Genomic DNA, 22,507 nt, shown 5'->3' with positions numbered 1-22,507 from the left:
TCCATGTTTTATTATGTGGAAAAAAACAAGCAATATGGTATAATATGATTTTATATACTTATTTTTAAAAAGAAAAGAAACAGGCAAAATCCCTTATTTGTTTAGATATGTAATATATGATGTATCTATATTACACCTCTAAATATACATTTATACATTCTAAATATAAATTTATGTATAAATAGACATCCATTACTTTCAAAGCATGAGATTTAAGGAAAAATGAATAAAGACAGAAAGAAAGGAAGAAAGGAAGGGAGAAAAGGAAGGAAGATTGATTACTCACTAAATATTAACTTTTTGCCCTAAATCCGGGTGAAAGTGTAGTCAGATGCTTCTGTGTCCTTGTGTACTTTCCTCACCCCACAGCCTGCCCCAGGGGACAGTGTAAACCAATTTGAGAAGCACAATGTGTTATGACATAATATAAAAGGAAGCAGAGGGTGGCTTGGGGCCACAGGGACCTCAGTATCAAATCATAGGTTGTAAGCGTCTGACTGCCCTCCTGCCTGGCCACCTGAAGCTGGATCTTGTGTTTGCTCCTAAAGCCACACCAGAGGAACAGTGACAAAACGGAGCACCTCAAGGCAGGAAGGAGCAGAGCGAGGTATCTGGGAACCTCACTCTATTAGAAGGGAGTGAAGGACCCGTATAAGGAAACACACCTAAGTTGAGACAGAACCACTGTTTTCCACTGTTTGAAGGGCTGTCTTGTAGAGGAAGGGGAATTTAACATATAGCACCTTAGAAATAAGATGGAGGACAGAGGGGTGCCTGGGTGGCTCAGTCGGTTAAGCATCCGACTTCAGCTCAGGTCATGATCTCACAGTTTGTGAGTTCAAGCCCCGCGTCGGGATCTGTGCTGATGGCTTGGAGCCTGGAGCCTGCTTTAGGTTCTGTGTCTCCTTCTCTCTCTGCCCCTCCCCTGCTCACACACACACACACTCTGTCTCTCTCTCTTTCAAAAATAAACATTAAAATAATAAATAAATAAATAAATAAATAAACAAATAAATAAATAAACAGAATTGACCAACTCTGGAGTGAAATCTAGACGATATAGTCAGTCAATAACAAGTGTAACAGTGAAGATAGTATAAGTAATATTTGTCTACTCCTATGATAAGCAACTTGGGAAAGGCTAGTTTCATACCTTTTCCCAAAAAGATATTCCCTAGATGGGAAGATAAGGAAATGCAACTGATGGAGGGAAACTTTCTGTACTTTAGGGAGACCCTGAAAAAGCACTCAGGATACTCTGCATCAGCTGTTGGCCGAGTTTACTGTATATAATTTTATTATGCATGATTTTTTTCATAGGTCTGTAATTAACTAGATATACTCATTTAATAATTCGAGCCTGGAGAGGAATTGTTAATAACAGGCCCCAGGGTACTTACCGTTCTTGTCCATTTCTCGCTTGTTCGAGTTATACCGGCGGTGGCCAAGCTGTCACTAGCTTGTGGCACTAGCTGGACAGTGTGGCAGTGATGTGGATGCATCACAGAGATATTGCAGAGCAGGGGAGAGATGATGGGGCAAAGCATACAGAGACAAATGTATAAACGTAAAGCTCTTTACTGCCTCCCCTCCCCCGATAATCCCCTGCTCCAGGAAAAAAAAAAAAAAAAAAAAAATCAAGCTACAAACCCCAAACCGACTGCACAAGTCCAAGATGGGAGCAAAATGATTAAATAGCAGCATCTGCCAAAGAGATGATGAATTCTATTATGAATCAGCCAAGTGACTCAGCAGCTGAATGAAAGCTTATCTAGAGCGTTGGGGCAACGGGAAACGTAGTCAGCCCCCACTGGTATTGGCAGGCCCACAGCTGGGCTCAGAGTGTCAAGCGAGAGGCAAGGTCCAGAAGGCCAAAGGGCTGGGGAGGAATCTGCAAACAAGGACGGGGCAGGCAGCCACAAGCCTGGAGATCACTGGGAGAAGGGACTAGCTGCCTTCAAATATCTGAAGGACTAGCAGCGGGGAGATGGACTGGGTTTTCCTACATGGTTCCAAAAGACAGCGCTGCGCTTGGTAGCCCTTGGAGGAGCCAGACTCTGACTCAACAGAAGAACCTAATGCTATCAACAGCTTTTCTAGACAACCGTTGACATACAGGTAGTGAGCTCCCAGTTATGGGGGCATTCAAACAGAGGCAGGATAATCAGTTGGGGGGAACGTTGTAGTTGGTGGTGGGAGTTAGCATCGGAGTATGGTGCGAGAGCTGAACCAGCTGACCTCTACGATCTACTCAGAATATTTAAACTCCAGTAATGCACTTATGGTGCTTTCAAAATGTGCACTTTTTCCCCTTAAAAACCATCCGAGCCTTGTTTGCTTAGTAGCTGGAGTAATCAAGTAATCATTCCCAGGGGACCACAGTCCAGGCTGTGAATCGTGTTCTTTTCTTCCAAATCCTTTCTTCCTCTCCCTCCCTTGCCCTACTTCAGCTGACTAAGGCAGATCTCTTTGCCTGTCCTCCAAAGTCTGATTTTTACAAATATAATTATCACAGATTTATGCCTCCTGGGCCGGATGCTGGGGGAGCCAGAGAACAGAAAAGTTACAAGGAGTGTGCTCAAAAACAGCTCCTGTGACCTCAGTCATTGATATGCTAAGGAGGAGGCTGTTTCCATAGAAAATGTAGCTGTTACTAATGATTAGACTTTTTTTTTTTTTTTTTTAAGAAAAATAAAAGGAAGCCTCAGGAAAGAAATATTGTTCTACATTTTCACTGGATTTTTCTTTTTTTCTTCTCGGCTGATCTTTCCACACTTGGTATTGTCTCAGGTTAGGTTGAGTGGGACCTTAGAGATGACACATAGCAGATTCTTCATTGTCCTGTTGGGAGAAACTGAGGCCCAGAGGGCCAAGTGGTGGTCCAAGGTTACCCAGCACCTTTGGGCAGAGCTGAGACTGTAGTCAGAAATCCATGCACCCAGCTCCAGTGTCTCCAGTTTTTCACAGGCCTAGAAGCTTCATCCATGCTCCCTCCTGAAAAGGGGTGGGGTCCTAGCTAGTCGTCCCTGGACCTTGGGAAATCAGGAACTGAGCCTCAAGCTGCATCTCTGAAGTTGGGAGCAGAAAACTCAGCCCCCTTCCATACAGTTCTCCCCTAAACCCTTGCATCTCAGATGGTTTTCAAAGTCGGCCACCCAAAGCAGGCTGCCTAATCCCTCTCTGCCTACCCTTCTTCCCCTGTCAGTGTGAGAGCCACCTTCAGGCAGCTGGACTTTTCACCTGGTGTGCAAATGTCCTGGGGTTCCAGAGTGGGTGGCTCTGTTTCTTTCCCAAGCAGTACCTATATCTGAGGGGTGTCTGGGTTGGTGCCCTCCGTGGCAGGGGGTCGTGTGAAGGCTCCCATCTCTCTTTCACATCAAAGCCCCCTGCCAAAGGGAGTCTAGAAGTCAGCTCCTGTCAGCAGACAGAACTGAGACAGATGGAACTGAGTGAGCCCCCTTGCAAACAGGACGACATGTCATTTGCAAGGCCAGATGCAAGAGGAAAATTTGGGGCCCCTTAACATCAATGAGGAATCTCAAGACTGCAGCCATGGCCACCAAACCAAGCTTGGGGCTGCCGAGTCCCACCCCATGGAGCCCACCCTGCTTGTCGGGGGCCCCAAGTCGATGGGGACAATAATTTGCTTAAGGTTCAGGGGGCCTTTTGGTTACCCAAATGAGCGCTCTGCTCATGGCTAAAAACACGTTTCTTCTTCCTCCTGGCCGGCAGGTCTGCCAAAGGACCACCGGGGGTCACTGTGGTGGAGTTGGGGGGAGTTGGGTGGAGTTGGTCACTGTGGGGTTGGAGAAATCGTTTCTTTCTTCCTAGGTGCTCTTCTCTAGCACAACACCCTCCCCATCCCACCCGCATTATTTCTGATGCTTCTTCTACTTCAGTGGAACAAGAGGAATGGCTCACGTTCAATGTGAAAAGAGCCGTGAGATTTTATTTTGGACTGGGAACCGCTCAGGAGCGCAGTGCACCCCTGGAACCCTGTGGAGGGTTCGCCCAGCGGCCTTATGTTAACTCAAGCTCTACCCTCCTGGGGGCACCGTCTTCCAACTCTGAACCCCTCCCTCCGACCCCCTGGGGAGCGGTGCTCGGCGGCATAGAGCGTCTGTCTGGCCTTTAGCGGTGCAGATGCCCTGCCTCCCCTCCCCTCCACCCTACGCGCCCCCCGCCGGGTGCTGTACCGGAGCACTCCCCCACCCCCCACCTCCGCATCTCCTCTGGCGCCAGCTTCCAGAAAGCTCCCGGTGAATTCCACGGCGTTCTTTGGGCGTGAGTCATGCAGGTTTGCAGCCAGCCCCAAAGGGGGTGTATACGAGGCTGAGCGCTATAAATACGCGCGCCTCGCGGTGCTCAGCACGCGTCGCCAGGAGCAGCGCACCGTCGCCGGGCGCCGCTGACCGGTGAGATGTCCCCACCTCCTCGCCTACCCGGGGCAGAGCCCCATCGGGACCCACGGGAGGGCGGGGGTGGCACCCAGGCGAGGACGGGAAGATCGCTGGTACTCACAAGGCTGTCACAGCCGCGCTTTGGATGGAGTCGGGAAACCGGGGAAGGGAGGTGGTCCGAGCCTCATCACTAGGCCGCCGAGCCGGAGGCGGAATTGCTGGGGGTGGCGCAAGGGCCGGGGCTCCGGAGCTCCGGCGCTCGCCAGCTCCAGCCACAATTGGATGGGCTAAATAGGACAGGTGTAATGACCCTCCTGCAAAGATGGGGAGACAAAGACTTGGAGAACTAATGCCTAAAGCCGGTGGTCCAGACTAGTGAGTGGCGGAGCCGGGTGCCCGCAAAGGGCCGGCCTGCAGCATCTTCCTTGTACAGGTACTGATCTCCAGTGATGATTGTCAGCTAGCCAGCTTGAAGCATCCTGTTTGCTCCCGAGAATTCTCTAATTGTCTCCATAGTGTGTTTATGTTTTGATTTTAAATACATGTTGCAACCACTTAAATCCCACTCTTACTGCTTCCGAACGCACCAGGATGCATCAGAGAAAAGTCAGGCATACTCCATCAGACCTCAGACGTCTGATCCAACTGTCTCATTTTATAGATGATAATCTGAGGCCTGGAGAGGTTTGGGACCGTCTCCCAAGATAAACAGCAAGTAGGTGTCAGAATCGGGATTAGAACTGAAGCCTTGATCTTCCAGAATTTCTGGACCTAAAAAAAAAAAGGAAAAAAGAAAAAAAAAAAAAAGCTGCTGCTGAGGATGATGATGATGATGATTTTAAAAGAGAGAGGTTAAGAATTTAAGAATAAGTACAGATACAATGAAAGGATACTGCCAGGAGTGTTCATTATAATAACAGTGTGAAACTACATACAATTTAAATGCCCCACCGTGTGAAATAGAGCACACCAGAAAATGGACTATTACACAGCCACAAAAGGGTGCTTTTAAAGACTCTATGGAGGTAGTGGGTGTAAGGGATCTAATTGTATACAAATCCATAGAAAATAAAAGGAAATATACCACAGTGCTAGTATTTGCCTCTGGATGGTGTAAATTTCAGGTGTATTATTTTTCTTTCCCCTTTAGTTTCTACATTTGGGGAGGAGGTTCGATAGGAGCTTGGGCCTCGGGCTTTAAAAACCGTGCAGCTCACTAGCTGCGTGACCACTTACTTAGGTGCCTGTGTCCTTCCCGTGGCTCCCTCTCCTAGGGTTAAGCCTCCTTGGGGGAAAGAGCCTGCCTGGGGGCTGTGGGGAAAAGGAGGGCCTTGGCTGGGCTTGTCCAATCAGAGCAACCGGCAGCCAGGCCCCCAGGACAGTCGCAGGCAGTCTGAGGGCAAGCAGTTCCCTGTCCAGCCCCCGTTCCAGTGCCATCCATGAACTAGTGGTATCAATCTCACATTCAGAATTAGCGTCAGCATGATAATGAGACACCCTCCCCGCCCCCCCCCCCCGCCCCGCCGCCGCCCAGCCCACCCCCCCCCCCCCCCACCTCAGGCTGATTCGTAGGTACTATAAAGGAGCTGATCATTGCATTAATAGCAAAGCCACACAAGGAGGGACCACGGGTGCCCGTTTCAGTCCCTCTGACCCTCTCCAAACATGCCACCTCCCCCCACTTCCCCGTTAGATATTGCTAAAGCCCACAATTGGTCCTGGGTCAGATTTCGACATAGTCAGAATTTACTATGATTATATAAGACCCCAGTATTTACAGAGCACAGTCCCATCTCTGAGGTCCTTGTTGGGGACGTTTTACAGATGAGGACACTTAAGGCTCAGATTTAATTGACTTAGTGTCAAGGAAAGAACACTGGGCTGGAGGCTGGGAGGGCTTGGGTTCTCATCCTGGGGTGGCCAGCCTGCTGCCGACCTTGGGGAGCCCCTATCTCGTCTCAGAGTCCTGCTTCCCCTCTCCCCCCTCCCCCACCGTTGAGATGGAGCGATGGGGCAGGAGACTGATCTTTTTCTCAGCTCAGGACTTGCTGGCCCCCCAGTGGACCCCAGGCTCTTGATGGGAGTCTCTGTACTGGCTGCTGGGTTTCTGGACTCCTCATTCAGTGCTCTTCTGGTCCAAACCTATTTTTGAGGCTCTTGTATGAATTTCTGAGAAGTATCCAGGGGCCTCTTCCCAAGAGGTGTTCTTGCTGGCTTTCTCTCTCTGGCCTAACAAAAGCTCTGTTTCTCTCTGAGGTGTTTCAGGCCTCAGTGAGCAGCTAGGGCAGAGCCCAGGAGCCCTGGGCCTTCTGGCAGGCCTGAAATAGCACCCCGACTCAGCCACCCACCCTGTCTTTGGGGAAGGCAATGACCCACTCTCTTCTCCCACGCTGCTCCTTTGCTCTGTGTGGCCAGTCGAGGAACCACAGCTTGGCTGTTTTACTAATTACTTTCTGGGAGAGGCTTCCTTTATTAATGTGCTACCAAGTGTCCATACGGGCCTGCTGAGCTGAGGGCAGTTTGTAGATGTTCACGATTTCAGGAAGGGGGGCAACCCCACCTCCCTGCTCTGTTATGGGAAATGAGTGAGTTCAGATAAGCAGTGGGAGGGGGAGGCCAGAAGACGGGCTGCTGGGGAGGGGGGTTCTGTTTTAGGCAACAACTTCAGCTTCTGGGAAAGGGTCCATTGTGTAAGACTGGGCTGTCCTGGGCTCTGAGCAGTCAGCTGAGTGGTGGCAGGGGCACCTTGGCAGTGCACCCTACTGTGGGCTTAAAGGGAACAGCCCTGTGAAAGAGACCTGGCAGGGCCGAGGCACATGTCCATCCAGAGGGAACTTCTCCTGGGGAGGCAGGGGGCCCACCTTTAACCCCTTGACTTTGTCTCTCTCTCTCTCTCTCTCTCTCTCTCTCTCTCTCTCTCTCCCCTCTGAGCACAATTGCCCCACCCTCTGCTCTCCTGTATTTATACCCCAAATCTATGCCGCCTGGCTCACGTCTCATGCCAAGGATGGCAAATGGGATTTATTGTCCTTTGCCGACCCAAAGGGTTGGCTGTCACTGCTTCTGAGTCTTAAAAAGCAGTTTTAGGTGGTGTTAAGGCTCAGTGGAGAAAAAGGTGTTGTGATTGACTGGTGATGCCTATGGGTAGGATTAGTGGTGCACACAGCAGGGGGGCTGCTGAGCTCTGGGAGGCCATCCCCATGTTAGGGCGTTAGGGGTGGGGACGGTGAGGGCCGGGTGAGTCATCCCAGAGAGGTGTTTTGAGGGTTTATTTGATATGAGCAGGTATCATCAGATAGACGTCCTTTCTGGATGCAGAAAGCAGTGTCCAGTCTTAGTCAGCGATTCAGGGGGAGGAGGAGGGGGAGGAAGAGGGGAAGGAGGAGGAGGAGGAGGAGGGTGGGGAGGAGGGGAAGGGCTGGACCTGAGCCCAGGGCTCTGACTCCAGAATTCTCCTTTCTTCTGCCTTAGGCTGCTTCTCCTATGGCTCCTCCACCGCCTCTGCTTTCTTTTGAAGGTGTCCGGGGGCAAGACTGATCTTTTCTCCCAATTTCCCCAGGGATAAAAACACAGCATTGCCAGCTCAGGGGCTGGCTGAGGGCAGGGCTCCAGGGAAGCTGCTGTAGGCTGCAGGCTGGGCCGGAAACCAGCGGGCTGTCTAGCTGTTACCATGACAGTCTCCTGTTCTCTACAAACAGAGGCCTGTTGGGATTCCAGAATTGGAGAGCCGGACGCAATGAAGACTCTCTTACTGTTGGTGGGGCTGCTGCTGACCTGTGAGAATGGACAGGTTCTGGGAGACAAGGCGGTCTCAGACGCAGAGCTCCAGGGTAAGTGGAGCAGGGGTTCCCCTAGGCCACACTTCCTCACTGTCAGGGCCCCAAGTGGTAAAGACCATTTTCTCCTGTGCATCAGGTCTGCTTGGCTGGGGCCGGCCTCTCCCGGAGCCTCGTCTCTCCAAGCTGCCTGGCCTAGGTTCTTTGTGGTCAGGTGACTCCTAGACGTTTTTCAGGTGTATCTTAAGTGCTCAGAAAGCACTGGATGCTGCTGTATTCCTTTTGGGCTGTTCCCTCACCAGTCCGCTTGTCTTGTGCCCCCACCTTGTCCACAAAGGTCTATGAAGCCTGGATCATTTGCGCCTTGTGAGTTTCCATTTCTGAGTTTCCATGGTGCCTGCTGTATGTATCTGATACCAGTCCACCTAGAAACTCAATGCTCCATATCCAGGAAGGGAGAAATGTCCTCCTTCAGAGCCCAGCCGGGGGTCCCCTCCTTCGCCAGGCCTTTCCTGAAACCTGTCCTTCCTCCTCCCCACCCTTGTCCTGCAAGCTGACTGCTTCTCTGCAGGCAGTAGTTGAAAACTCAGACTTTGAGATCGGACTTGGGTATGCGTCTGATACCTCTGTGACTCCCTAGCTGTATAACCTGGGGTAGGTATCTGACCTCACTGTGCTTCCTTTTCCTCATGTATGCAGTGGGCACGACGCCAGCACAGAGAGTATTAAATAAAAGGCGCGTGAAGTGGCCGGACTCAGTGTCCGGCCCAGGATAACCGCCAGACAAGCCTTAGCTGTTACTCCCTCAGCTCTTCGGGACACTGTCTCATTGCCTTTGTCACTCGGTGTTGTGTCTTGATCGCAGTCTCCTCGCAGAACGGTGCCATTCGTTCATCTTTGTGTCCCCCATCACCTGGAACCGTGGAATAAAGAAGTTCAGACGTGCGGCTAAGCCGAATTCCAGAAACACTTGTATCCAAGATAATATTTTACTTCCGGGATTTTTTGTTTTCCTTGAAAGTTTTCTTCTGCAGCTGGGCAGGCTGGTTCTCTAGAGCCGCAGGGGCATTGTGGCGTGGTGCTGCTTGCTGTCCCTCCTCTGGGGTGTGCCCGCTCCAGCGGGCTGTGTTCCTGAGCCGCTGGTGTAGTCGCTACGTGGGCCCTGGGTCCACAATAAGCCCTGGGATGGGAACCCGTGTCAGGGCAAAGTTGGGGCCCGAAGGCTGCCTGCCAGGGTGGGCACTGCCAGCCCCAGCAGCTCCTACACCCAGCTGGCCTCCCCGACCCTTCCAGATGGTTCTAGGGTTACATGCCCCATCGCTGCCGCAGTCTCGTCCTCTCTCCTCCTTCTACCTCCCGACCCTTCTCTTGCAGAAATGTCCACCGAGGGGAGTAAGTACATTAACAAGGAAATTAAAAATGCCCTCAAGGGCGTGAAACAGATAAAGACTCTGATAGAACAGACAAACGAAGAGCGCAAATCCCTGCTCAGCAACTTAGAAGAAGCCAAGAAGAAGAAAGAGGTGAGGACAGCCAGGTGACCGCACCCTCCCCCTTGGCTGCCCCTGCTAGAGAGGAGGGGTGGCCCGGGCTCCTGTGGGGCCCTGCTGGGTTGCCAGGGTGACCCTCAGCCCTTCCAGGCCGGTGTCAGCTGATGCTGGGGCTGCAGTTAATAAATAGGGAGAGTTTCTTTGCTTTTGAAAGCTTCAAGGGGTGAGATCTTGGATCTGGTTTTTTAGGTTTTTTTTGGTTTTTTTTGTTTTTTTTTTTACCAGCCTGGCGCAGGGCCTGATGATGCCAGGATTCACTTTAATAGATTTTTCTAAACCCTGACTATGCAAGCTCCAAGGTAGGCTTTGGATAAGGTCTGTCCCAGGTCAGGAGGGGGATGGGGCCCTGCTGGCAGGAAGCTTATCTAGTAGGGACAATACCTTTGGGGTTAAGGCAGGCACACACCCGTATTGCCCCCCGGCTTTCTAGAGTTCTGACTATTTCATGAAGAGACACCTAAGTCCAATAGTGAAAATAGCGGGTCTAGACTGTGCTTAATGACTCAACAAAACTAAAACACCACAATGCAATAAACAACTTATTTTAAAAATCAATAGTCTCCTTAAGTGTACCCTAAAAACCTACTCCCATTGCCTCCCTCCCCCTAATGAACAAAATGCTAAGACAGGGTCACCTGCTACCTTCATGACCCATAATGCATAGTAAAGCATTAAAAAAAATTTTTTTTTAATGTTTATTTATTTTTGAGAGAGAGACAGAGCATGAGTGGGGGAGGAACAGAGAGAGAGGGAGACACAGAATCCAAAGCAGGCTCCAGGCTCTGAGCTGTCAGCACAGAGCCCGACGCGGGGCTCAAACCCACGAACTGTGAGATCATGACCTGAGCTGAAATCAGACGCTTAAGCGACTGAGCCACCCAGAGCCCCCATAGTAAAGCATTTTAAAGGCTCTGAGGGGTCACTTGGGTGGCACAGTCTGTTAGGCATCTGACTCGATTTTGGCTCAGGTCATGATCTCACAGTTGTGAGCCCACATCAGGCTTAAGAGTCTCTCTCTCTCTCCCTCTGCCCCTCTCCCCTGCTCATGTGCTCTCTCCCTAGAAAATTTTTTTTTAACTTTTAAAAGCTAAAAAAAAAAAAAAAAAAAGATAATAAAGAATAACTAAATACATAAAATAAAGGCTCTGAGAAGTTCTGCAGCGAAGAAGTTTGTGTAATTTCACTTAACCCTTTGTTTTCCAAATGGAATTGATCAGAGCATCCTTTTTTCTCCCCCTGATAGCTTTTAGCACAATTCCCTGGAAGCTGCTTCAGGAAATGCTGGCCTGGAGGCAGCTCTTTCTTTTGACACTTAGTGCCCTTCCTTGGCCTCAGTGGTTTTTTTCTCACCATTTTATGAGAATCCTCAAGTAGCTCATGTAGAGGTGGCAGGCAAGTCTTGTTCTGGAGTTTTTGTGGTCATGATCACAGTTGGATATTCTACAATCCAGATTCTGTGATAAAAGCACATCAAGTTCAAGAAAAGACTACATTACTTATTTTTATTTTTTATTTTATTTTTTTACATTTATTTGTTTTTGAGAGACAGAGACAGAGCGTGAACAGGGGACGGGTAGAGAGAGAGACACGCACACACAGAATCTGAAGCAGGCTCCAGGCTCTGAGGCATCAGCACAGAGCCCGACGAGGGGCTCAAACCCACAAACTGTGAGATCATGACCTGAGCCGAAGTTGGACGCTCAACCGATTGAGCCACCCAGGTGCCCCAAGACTACGTTGCTTCTTAGTTCTTCAGTATGTGAACAGGAAAGAGAGGAAGTGGGCAGGGCAGTTGATGGTCGTGAATTGGCTTGGTAAGAGGTATGGTGGCCTTTCCAGCAGCAGCAGGGTACCAGGGGTGGAGGGGACCTGGAACAGAGGAGGGATCTCTTGGAAGTCCCTGTCTTCCTGGTCAGCTCTTCACAGTGTAGATTTGCTTTGTGGTGTGGATGGTCTACTTCATTCTTCTTGGAAGTGTTAATACATTCATTTGTTGAGACTTTAATATAGAAAAGTGGAAAAGGAAAAGTTTTCCATAACCCTCTTACCTGAGGACTGTTAACATGTGATTCGTTTTTTACTACATTTTCCCCTTTATATTCTTTTGACAGCCGCTATACTCAAAATCACGGTTTGTTAACATGGAAAAGTGCTTGTTACGCTATTTAAAACTTAACTACGAACACCCCTGCCAAACTACTTGTCCAGCCTCTGGGTGGACCACAATTTGCTTCACTGGCCTTCTAGTTTTAAGCATCCGGATTGATTCCAGTATTTTTTTTCTGCCATAAATGAATACTTAACAAATATCTTCATGCATAGGGATTTTCCCTTTATGGCAGGAATTCTTTGGGATGGATTCTTATAGAATTATTGGACCAAGTGACATGGATGTACGAGAGAGTTTTAGTAGTTGTTGTGACTTTAACTTTTAATTAAGAAAAAAATTTTTAAGGCTATTTATTTACTTTGAGAAAGAGAGAGAGAGAGCAATCAGGGGAGGGGCAGAGAGAGGGGGAGAGAGAGAATCCCAAGTAGCACAGAGCCTGATGCAGGGCTCCAACTCACCATCTGTGAGATCATGACCTGACCTGAAACCAAGAGTCTGATGCTTAACTGATTGAGCCACCTTAATTTTTTTCTTGATGTTTATTTATATTTGAAAGAGAGAGAGCAGGGGAGGAGCAGAGACAGACAGAGATAGAATCTGAAGCAGGCTTCAGGCTCTGAGCTGTCAGCACAGAGCCCAAGGCAGGGCTCGTACTCACAAGCTGTGAGATCATGACCTGAGTGGAAGTCGGACGCTTAACTGACTGAGCCACCCAGACGCCCAGTGACTTTGATCAAGAAAGCTTGCTTATTCTCATTGCATGCCAGGGACTGTGGCTGCAATAGACAAATAAGATTCAGGACATCAGTGGAAGCTTTGGAAGACAACATTTAAACCCCAAAAGTGGAGAAGAGAAAGTTAGGTATAAGGGAGCGGTAAATCCTGGGGTCGAGACTAAGTGCAGCATCAGAGGAAGGGGATATCTACATGGGTTCTAGTGGCTGGACAAAACTGTAAGGAAGAGCGGGGTCTTGAAGTTGGGAAGGTATTTAGAGCTGGGTGGGGAGGGAAATCCAGGCAAGTGAGGGATATAGGAGCCAGAGGAGGAAATAAGCACGCTGTGTGGCCAGCCCTGGAAAGACCCGCCTGAGCAGTGGAGGGCCAGGCATCGCCGTGCGCCCTTGGAAAGCGTGAAGCCTGTGGTTTCCGCGTGGCTAACCTGGCCTCGTGTCCCCCTGTAGGATGCCCTAAGTGATACCAAGGACTCTGAAATGAAGCTGAAGGCGTCCCAGGGGGTGTGCAATGACACCATGATGGCCCTCTGGGAGGAGTGTAAGCCGTGCCTGAAACAGACCTGCATGAAGTTCTACGCTCGCGTCTGCAGAAGCGGCTCGGGCCTGGTTGGCCAACAGGTGAAAGGGGACGCGCCACTGAGGACAGCTAGGCTCTGAGTGGGGGGTGCGGAGAACTGAGTGAAATATGCTTCTATGGTCCTACACCCAGTTCCGACGCGCGGGGGGTGTTCCTCACGCCAAGCAATTCCCCCACAGCAGCCTACGCTTCAGCTCCATTCTGACACTGTCCACCTGGGAGGCAGCATTAGATCCCACAGGGTAAGGGCTCAGGCCCACAGGACCGTCCTCCCCACCCCCTAGCTTCAGCCGCCCATCCCAAGCCTGGCTTGTCACCTGTGCTTCTGTCCGACTGGCTACAGAGTGGAGGTTCCCACAATCCCCTCCTTGGGTTCAATTAATTTGCCAGAGCAGCTCACAGCTCAGAGACACAGTTGACTTACTAGGTTATTGGTTTCTGATAAAAGGCTATAACTCAGAAAAACCAGAAAAGATGCATAGGGCAAGGTGTGGGGAAAAGGTGGGGAGCTAACACGTCCTCTGAGAGGGCGCCCCTCTCCAGTGTTTTCACATGTACACCGACCCAGAGGCTCCTCAAGCCCATCCTTTTGGGATTTTTATGGAATCTTCCTTCCGTGGTCATGATTGATAAAATCATTGGCCATTGCGGATGGATTCAACCTCCAGACCCTCCCCGCACCCCCCCCCCCCGACATCAGGAGGTGGGATTAAAATTTCCACCCTCTAATTGTTCTCATCCGGGCATCCGGGGCATCCGGGTTCGTTCCTCTGGCTACCAGCCCCCATCCTTAAGTGTTTTCCAAAAGCAGCCTCATTAACATAACAAAAGACCTTTATTGCTCTCCTGGAAGGAAATTCTAAGGGCTTTAGGAACCCCACGAAGACCAAATATACATTTCTTACTACAAATCACAGCATCACAGCTTCCTTTCACAAGCCCTGATGCAACTGATCAGTCGGGCTGCGGCTGCACTGGGGCCCCCGGAGCGCCCATCATCAGTTGCTACGAGTGCACAAATGTGAAGTCATGGACCGCACATGTGCCAGGTATTGGCCATCTGTTAGAAGGTTCTTCTCTAGAAATTATTAGCTGGGTAATGTAACAGCTTTGTAGTACAGCAAATCCTTGTGCCCGCTTAGGCAGAAGGAGTTAAGAACTTTGGCACATGAATATTGATCTCATCCTCCCCTGAGGGCCTCGCCTGGTTGGAGCTCAGGAACTGAAGGCTGTCCGTTGGCCCTTGGCTGAACAGGGGTGTGGGATCCTTCGTGGTCAAAGAAGAGGCTAGTCTCAGGTGATGGGGGTCTGTGCATCTCGTGGCCTCAGAGGCCTTCCTAAATTCTTCCCCATTGGGCAGGTAGACTGGAAGGGCATTGGCCCCCAGTTGGGGGGCCAGGGAGCCAGTCCCAGCAGGACCTTTGGTCACGTGCTATGATTGAGGAGCCCCAAGGGCAGTGAGGGGTCAGGATCAGCTCTTCTCAACAAGCAGGAGGCCAGGAGGAGGCTGGGACCTTAGCAACCTTCTAACTTGCCCATTTTGCCCGTTACAGCTTGAGGAGTTCCTGAACCAGAGTTCTCCCTTCTACTTCTGGATTAACGGCGACCGCATCGACTCCCTGCTGGAGAACGACCGGCAGCAGACCCACGCCCTGGACGTCATGCAGGACAGCTTCAACCGGGCATCCAGAATTATGGACGAGCTTTTCCAGGACAGATTCTTCACCCGTGAGCCCCAGGATACTTACCACTACTCACCCTTCAGCTCATTACAGAGGAGGCCTTTCTTCTTCAATCCCAAGTCCCGCTTCGCCCGGAACGTAATGCCTTTCCCTGCATTCCAACCCTTGAACTTCCACGACATGTTTCAACCCTTCTTCGACATGATACACCAGGCTCAACAGGCCATGGACATCAACCTCCAGAGAATTCCCTACCACTTTCCGATGGAATTCACAGAAGGTGAAAAAATGTCTCATTCTTCCTAAGGGATGGGAACTAGCAGGTTATTGAGAAGCTCAGTAGAGTCTAAGAACATTGCTGGCAGCCTGGCGTGTGTCATCTCTATTTCCCCCAGCAACTCCATGAATGGTATTATCCCCATTTAAGGAGGAGAAAATTATGACAGTAAAGGAGTGTGTCCAAGTATTCACAGCCGGAAAAGTATGACCTGGTCAAACTTAGCCCTGCCAGACTTGGAACCTTGTTCTTTCCAAGTTTACGATGCCCCTCCCAGCAACTGGTGGTCATGACATTGATTAGTCCATTCGAGAGAACCAGACAGCCTTTCTCTCGGGAATGCAGGTGGCTTTATGTGGATGCCATGCATATATTGGTGACCAATTATATAATGAGTACATATTACAGTTTAGAAAACCGTTCATGGCTATAACCTTGGGGCCTTGGTGGAGAATGAGCATGCAGTGAATATTTTTTCAGGGAATGAAGTCTAATATGGACATGAAAAGTCAATATATTTAGAACCGATTTCCTTCGTTGAACTAATAGACGTAGTTGGCCAACACCATCTCCTAAATGCTGCAGTGTGTTGGCTTGAAATGGTCTGGAAATACAGAAGGACCTTGAATTGAACAGCATCTACTGCATATCCGCAATGGGGGGAGCCCTGTGTTATAAGGCGGCTCAAAGGAGGATCCCATTCCTGCCTTCAAGGGGCTTGCTGACTGGCTAGGGGGAGAGAAACGAGCCAGATGAAATGCAAAGCAAAAATGGGTTCTGATGCCAAAGAGAGGCCCGTGGAGCTAACGGCAGTGTGGCAGCGGGAGGGTCTCATCCCCCAGAGACGGTGGGAGGCGAGGCCCTGGGAGCCAGCTCCTGGTCCTTCTGTGGGGAGCCCCGATCAGTCTGCAGGCAGATGACTACTTTCCAACCTGCATCTCAGGGGGGCAAACGGGAGCGTGGAAGGATCAGTGAGGTCGGGGTGGCCCATCACTATATTGCTCTGTGTGGGCCATCAGCATGACTCCCCCTTCCCTCCTGTGTCTCCAGAAGACAACCAAGACCGTATGGTGTGCAAGGAGATCCGTCACAACTCCACGGGGTGCCTGAGGATGAAGGACCAGTGTGACAAGTGCCAGGAGATCTTGTCAGTGGGTGAGTCGGGGAGCCCTGGGTCCCTGGTCCCTCACTGGGGCTCCCTTTATGGGGTCGGACACATGGGACTTGAAATTCCACTCTGCTGCCTTCTGGCTGTGGCACTGGGGACGGTCCTCGGCCCTGCTCCACCTGGGCCCCTCATCTGTAGACACGGGTTAAGATGGAGGGCTGTCCCTGAAATCGGGAGACAGCATTCTTTGATTTCCCCAGTTATCTTCTTCCCCAGGGCCCAGCCTGGTAGACCTCCTCATTTTCCCCTGCAGATGATGGAACTTTAGAGAATACGTATTCTGGTTAACAAACACTTACCGTGTGTTCGGCTGGCACCACTATAAACACTTGGCAAACATTTACTCACTTCCTCAGAATGATCCTGAGTTAGGTACAGTTATTGTCCCTGTCTTAACAGAGGTGAAAAGCTCGTAGTCACAGGATGGTTGAGTAACTTCTTAAGATTATAGGACACCCTTATGTTGGAGAGCTAGGTGTTTGGGACATGTTTTTAACCAGTGTTTGGTGTTCTGTCCCCAGAACACATGGGTCACCGGTAGTGGTTGGTCCGAAGCAAAGGAAATATAATTGACCCTTGAACAACGAGGGGGTAAAAGGAGGCGATAACGTAAGCTGTCTATTAACACGTAGTTCATATTCAACGTGTCTTATGTACTGTATTCTTCAAGTAAGCTAGAAAAAAAGAGATTAAGAAAATCATAAAGAAGAGGGGGTGTCCGGTGGCCATGATCTCACAGTCATAAGATCGAGCCCTGCCACTTCGGATTCTCTGTCTTCCTCTGTCTCTACCCCTCCCCCACTCCCTCCCGCACTCTTGCTTTCTCTCTTACGAAAGAAAGAAAGAAAGAAAGAAGAAAGGAGGAAAGAAAGAAAGAAAGAAAGAAAAGAAAGAAAATCATAAAGAAGAGAAAAACTACATCACAGTACTGCCTGGTATAGAATCCACACTGTGGACACATTTGAGGGTCGACTGTACTTCCCTTCAGCTGTTGCCCTCAGTTTTGTTAGATCTGCTCATTGACTAGTTTCTTGTTACTTTGAGTAACAGCTGTCAAAGCATCTAGAATGGTTCCTGGCACACAATAGTCTGTGCTCAGAAAGAGTTAATTGTTCCCCTTGTACATTGCAGATCAATCTTGTGGCTTTGTTCTTAATACATTTGGGTTTGCCAGGACAAGCCTTCAGAGTCTAGTTAAATATTCCTAGCCTCACTCCTATAATTTTAGAAGCCACTGCAAAATAAATACAAGTGCTGTGAGAGGCTGATGTATGAAGTGTAGATGAGTACTCAACCAAGCCTCCCGGGCTTTTCCCATAAAATATCGTAGTTAGAGTTGCAGAAATCACATAGTGCTTTGCCACAAGAAAGTCCTGTTTAGGGCCAGAAGAGAGACGCACAGATGCCAGGGCTCAAATTGGCACCCCTACCACTGATATTGTTTTTTTTTTTCAAGTTGATTTATTTATTTTGAAAGAGAGAGAGAGAGAGAGAGAGCATGAGGGTGGGGCGAGGGGCAGAGAGAATCCCAAGCAGGCTGCACGATGTCAGCGCACAGCCCGACTCAGAGCTCGAACCCATGACCGTGAAATCATGTCCTGAGCCAAAATCAGGAGTTGGACGCTCAACCGTCTGAGCCACCCAGACGCCCCCCGACCCAGCACTGAGGTTAATGGTCACTGGTCGCAGCTTATCTAAACTGCCTTCTCTTCTGCATGGAGAAAGAGTCAGCACCTCTTACTGAAGGTGCTTGAACCAAATGAGCACGCACTGCCCGAACACTCTAGACCAGGGGGTCTCAACTTTGGCACTCCTGACAGTCCACACCAAATGATTTTTTGTCGCGTGGCACTGTCCTGTGCCCTGTGGGCTGTTTAGCAGCACCCCTGGCCTCTCCCCAGTGGGCACCAGTAGCCTCCCCTCCCCACCAATCCTGACAACCAAAACTGTTTTCAGACCTTGCCAAATATCCCCTGGGGGTTAGCAGAGCCCCCAGTTGAGATCCACTGCTCCAGACAGTCTGGGTTCTCAATGGCTTTCCTTATTTTTTAATTCTTCTCTGGTGAAAGAGTTGAGATTATTCATTGTATTGTCTTTTCAACCTGGCTTTCATTTCTTGCCCCACCTAACATTTTTGAAGTTGCAATACCTATGGTAATCACTTATATTAAATGCAGTGTGCAAAGATCTGTCTTCCCCAAGTCAGGGGATGCACCCTCCTTAGGAGAGTTTTGAAACAATTAGGGAAAGAAAATCAGTAGTTTGTAAAGAGATAGTGGGTAGTTGCCAGCTCTTCTCAATCTGAAACCTGCAGTGAGTATTCAAGGACCAAGATGGGCAAGCCGGGACCCCCAGCCACCAGGCTGCTGTGCTTTGTGCCCCAAGGACCCTGGCCAGCTCTTTTGCCTCTTTTGACTGTTGGCACTGGATTTCCAGCTCTGCAGATTTGCTCCAAAGACAGGCTTGGAGAATTTTCCAGAACCATAGACTCAGAGTAGGAAGGGCCTACTCTGAGTAGCCCATGAATCATTCATTCTATGACTTTTAGGCAATTGATTTACTTCTGCGGGCCTCAGTTTCATCGCTGGTAATACTTAAAGGCAGAATAGATGTGATTATCGGAGACAGGGGCTATCTAAAGCACTTATGTCGTGTCTGGTACCGAGTAGGTCCCCACAAAGGGTAGCCGTAAGTAACCCCTCCCTCACTCCGGAAATGATCCATCCGGGGACGAGGGCAGCAAGAGCAGGTCCGGGTCTGAGCACAGAGACTGAGATCAGTGCTTCTCAAAGTGTGGTCCACACTGCTTGTCACCAGTCTTCCAAAGGGATAAGGGTCTTGCACCCAAAGGTAAATCAATGATGTCTCTAAGGACACTGTTTAGTTCAGGTGACATTGTTTTCCAGAGCAAGACTTCATCGATGAAGGAAGCTGCGTGCTGGTTTATATTCCGGGGTGAGCCCTGTTAACGTTGCAGACTGACAACACGTGGTTTGTGGCTCGGTACTTAACAGTAGCCCTGCTTTCGGTCCTGGCTCCGAGGACGGATTTCCATTCATGTTTTTATCCTTTTTTAGCTTTCCCTTTACATTTCTGCCTTTTTTTCCCCCCCATCTCTGGGCAGACTGTTCTGCCAGCAACCCCTCTCAGGTGCTGCTGCGGCAGGAACTTAACAACTCCCTGCAGATGGCAGAGAAGTTCACCAAGCTGTACGAGGAGCTGCTTCGGTCCTACCAGGAGAAGATGTTCAACACGTCCTCTCTGCTGAAGCAGCTGAACGAGCAGTTTAGCTGGGTGTCCCAGCTGGCTAATCTCACTCAGAGTGAAGACCCATTCTATCTCCAGGTCACTACGGTGAGTCATGTCCTGGCCACGCACCGAAGCTCGGGGGCCCGGGACACGGTCCGGAGGCGATGGGAACCTTCCCTGGGAGTAAATGGGATGAAGGTATTAAAGGCAGCCCTTAGGCTTTGGATCGAGCATTTGTCACATGGCAGGAAACATAAGAGCTTTTATGCACGTGGTTGCATGGAAGCCTCATGACCCCGTGAGGTGTAGACCATCGTGGCCCCATTTTACGGTTGAGGAAAGTGAGAGAGACTCAACAGCGTGCCCAAGGTTTAATAACCGGTAGGTGACTCGCCTGGGCGTTTGAACTTGTGTGCTTGGCCAGAAAGCCTGTGCTCTTTCCACGAAGCTGCCTTGCTATGTTGGATGCCTCATGAACTGGGGCCTTATTCTCTACCAGGGATAGAAAGCTTCTCTCTAGTGCTGGGAACCTTTTTTTTGTTTTTCTTTCCCAGATTCCTTTTCTGTCACTGGCCAAGCCAGTGGCTGCCCAAAGAAAACATGGTGGCTTAGGACCCATTTGTCTCTGTGGGGCTCCCCACAGGCTGGTCATTTGCAGACAATGTTTGTACCTACAGACAAGTGTCTCTGAACTCGGGCATTTCTGTTCACGGAGTTGTCCAGATGTCAAAATCAGTCAAAAGCAAAAGGGGTCCACTGTCCAGATTTCTGCCTGGCTTTTGTTGCAGAATGAGTCCATCTGGACCAGTTTTTCAGTCCTTCTCTTACCTTTCTTCCTTCTAGGTGAGCTCCCAGACTTCTGACTCCAACGTTCCCTCTGGCTTCACTAAGGTGGTTGTGAAGCTCTTTGATTCCGACCCCTTCGCTGTGATGGTCCCAGAGGAAGTCTCCAGGAACAATCCTAAATTTATGGAGACTGTGGCAGAGAAGGCCCTTCAGGAATACCGTCAAAAGAACGGGTGAGTATGCAGGCCTTACCTGGCATCCTTCTGGGCCCAGCAGGTCCGCAGGAGCCAGAAACAGGGCAGCATAGCCAGCCTGGGAATGATGGCACCAGTAGCCAGAGCCCAGGCACGAAGGCAGAAAAATCAGTGGACATTTTACTTTTCCTTTGAAGGATGTTCTTTCTTTGTTGAGGAGAAGTTGAGTATCAGTTGCTGCCTGTCAGTGAATATTGAGCCCTCACCTTCCGTTTTCCTTCATTTTATTTCCAGGGAGAAATGAGATGTGAACATTGCCTCTCCAAACATGGGGGTGTCTGAGTTCAGTTGCCCCCAAGATGAGCGATAGGCCCCTAGAGAGAGCCCTGCACGTCACCAAGTGACCAGGCCTTGCCTCAAGGCCCTCCTGTCCCTTCACCCAGCCTTTCCTCCTTCTGGACTCCGCGCTGTAATGCCTGCGTTCGCTGATCATGGGAGAAGTCCCATGTGCCACTAACTCAATAAAACCGCCAGTAATCAGAATGCTCTGGGGTGTCCTCCTTTTATGCTGTTTTTTTCTATTTCCCACACGCCTGCATTTTGGTATTGAAAAAAAAAGAAGTAGAAAAGAAAAGACAGTAGCAAAGATGTATAAGGAATACCATATAATTGAGAATACGTGGAGCGTGACAAAGTTAAACCGAAGGATTCTTGCTTTTAGGAGGAGAGAAATGTGTTCGAACAGCCAAGTGAAATAAATTTCTGAAAAGTGAATCTTGGCCATTCCATTATAAAACCGTTGATGTATTCTGATTCAGGGGGGCGGGGGGCGAGATCTGAAGGAATAGCTTGAAAATCAGAGTGAAGAGAGGGTACTAATAAGGCATACTGGGTATTTTAATATACAATTGCTATTTTCCTAATGGAAACTGTAGTCCCCAAAAGACAAAACGGGGTGATTTCCTTTTCACTTGGAATTCCTGTGGCACGGCCTTCACCGTGACATTGTTGGTATGCTGTCAATCCATACAACCCTTACTTACATCTGTCCCCTCCACCATGATTTCTCTTCCACTTGGGTTTTTTCTGAGGGTGAGATCTGACTTCTTAGTCTGCCGGCTGGCTGGGTTGCAGTACCCCATGCTACCAGCAGGTGGCCCCACCTAACTGTGGTACCTCCCTCAACGTTAAGTTACTAAGCATTTCCATTTATGAGTATTTTGTAGCCATAGAATTCTTTTCATCAAATATACTTCGCACGAAGAAAAAAACATCTGGCCGCATTCCAGGATTGTAGCTAAGTCTACATCATAAATTAAAAGCTTAGAATATTCTTACATCACCTGTTCCTTTTCTCTCCCTTCTTTAAGTTATAAGGACCTCTGCCACACAAGGAACAGACTGCAAGGCTTAGGTCATCAAAGAAGCTGGTATTTTAGTATTAGTCTCAAGGAAATTCGGAGTAAAGTTATTATGATTCACTTAATGACCTGTATTAATTAGGGTTACAAGCTCAGAAGGCATTTTGCTAAAATGACCCTCATTGTAAATTGTACATCACATTAATGTCACATACCAGATTTCAAAATTTATTTTTTGTTTCCTATTATGTCTCTAGATGCTGGCAGCCACAGTATCTACATGTTGCTTTTTATGCAATCTACTTTATTTTTAATTATTTTTTAATGTCTATTTATTTTTGAGAGAGACAGAGACAGAACACAAGCAGGGGAGGGGCAGAGAGAGAGGGAGACACAGAATCCGAAGCAGGCTCCAGGCTCCAGCTGTCAGCACAGAGCCTGATGTGGGGCTCGAACCCAAAAACCACAAGACCATGACCTGAGCCGAAGTCAGGTGCTCAACCAACTGAGACACCCAGGCGTCCATATGCAGTCTACTTTAAATTTCCTAGGCTAGGGGCACCTGGGTGGCTCAGTCAGTTAAGTGTCCAACTTCGGCTCAGGTCATGATCTTGTGGTTTGTGAGTTCAAGCCCCCTGTCAGG

General features: G+C 49.4%; 1 protein-coding gene across 1 annotated transcript; it reads left to right on the top strand.

Annotated features, from left to right (window-relative positions):
• The first annotated feature begins 4,308 nt into the window (after nucleotides 1-4,308).
• On the top strand, nucleotides 4,309-21,046 carry CLU (clusterin). Its single transcript, XM_042934927.1, has 9 exons — nucleotides 4,309-4,415; nucleotides 8,099-8,230; nucleotides 9,551-9,699; nucleotides 13,018-13,188; nucleotides 14,701-15,109; nucleotides 16,157-16,261; nucleotides 19,399-19,628; nucleotides 20,367-20,542; nucleotides 20,798-21,046. Exons 2-9 carry the CDS (start codon nucleotides 8,137-8,139, stop codon nucleotides 20,805-20,807), a joined length of 1,344 nt encoding a protein of 447 aa, XP_042790861.1. The 5' UTR covers nucleotides 4,309-4,415; nucleotides 8,099-8,136; the 3' UTR covers nucleotides 20,808-21,046.
• Nucleotides 21,047-22,507: the final 1,461 nt, after the last annotated feature.

The sequence above is a fragment of the Panthera leo genome, chromosome B1, assembly GCF_018350215.1.
Source record: "Panthera leo isolate Ple1 chromosome B1, P.leo_Ple1_pat1.1, whole genome shotgun sequence".
NCBI classification, from domain to species: Eukaryota; Metazoa; Chordata; class Mammalia; order Carnivora; family Felidae; genus Panthera; species Panthera leo.
This window is presented reverse-complemented; position numbering and strand designations above follow the sequence as displayed.

What these genes read in the sequence shown, in the direction of transcription:
- CLU (XM_042934927.1), top strand. Translation starts at nt 8,137, where the DNA reads ATGAAGACTCTCTTACTGTTGGTGGGGCTGCTGCTGACCTGTGAGAAT. An exon ending in CTCAGACGCAGAGCTCCAGG is followed by an intron (nt 8,231 to 9,550) that starts GTAAGTGGAGCA and finishes CTTCTCTTGCAG; the next exon opens with AAATGTCCACCGAGGGGAGT. An exon ending in TCTATCTCCAGGTCACTACG is followed by an intron (nt 19,629 to 20,366) that starts GTGAGTCATGTC and finishes TCTTCCTTCTAG; the next exon opens with GTGAGCTCCCAGACTTCTGA.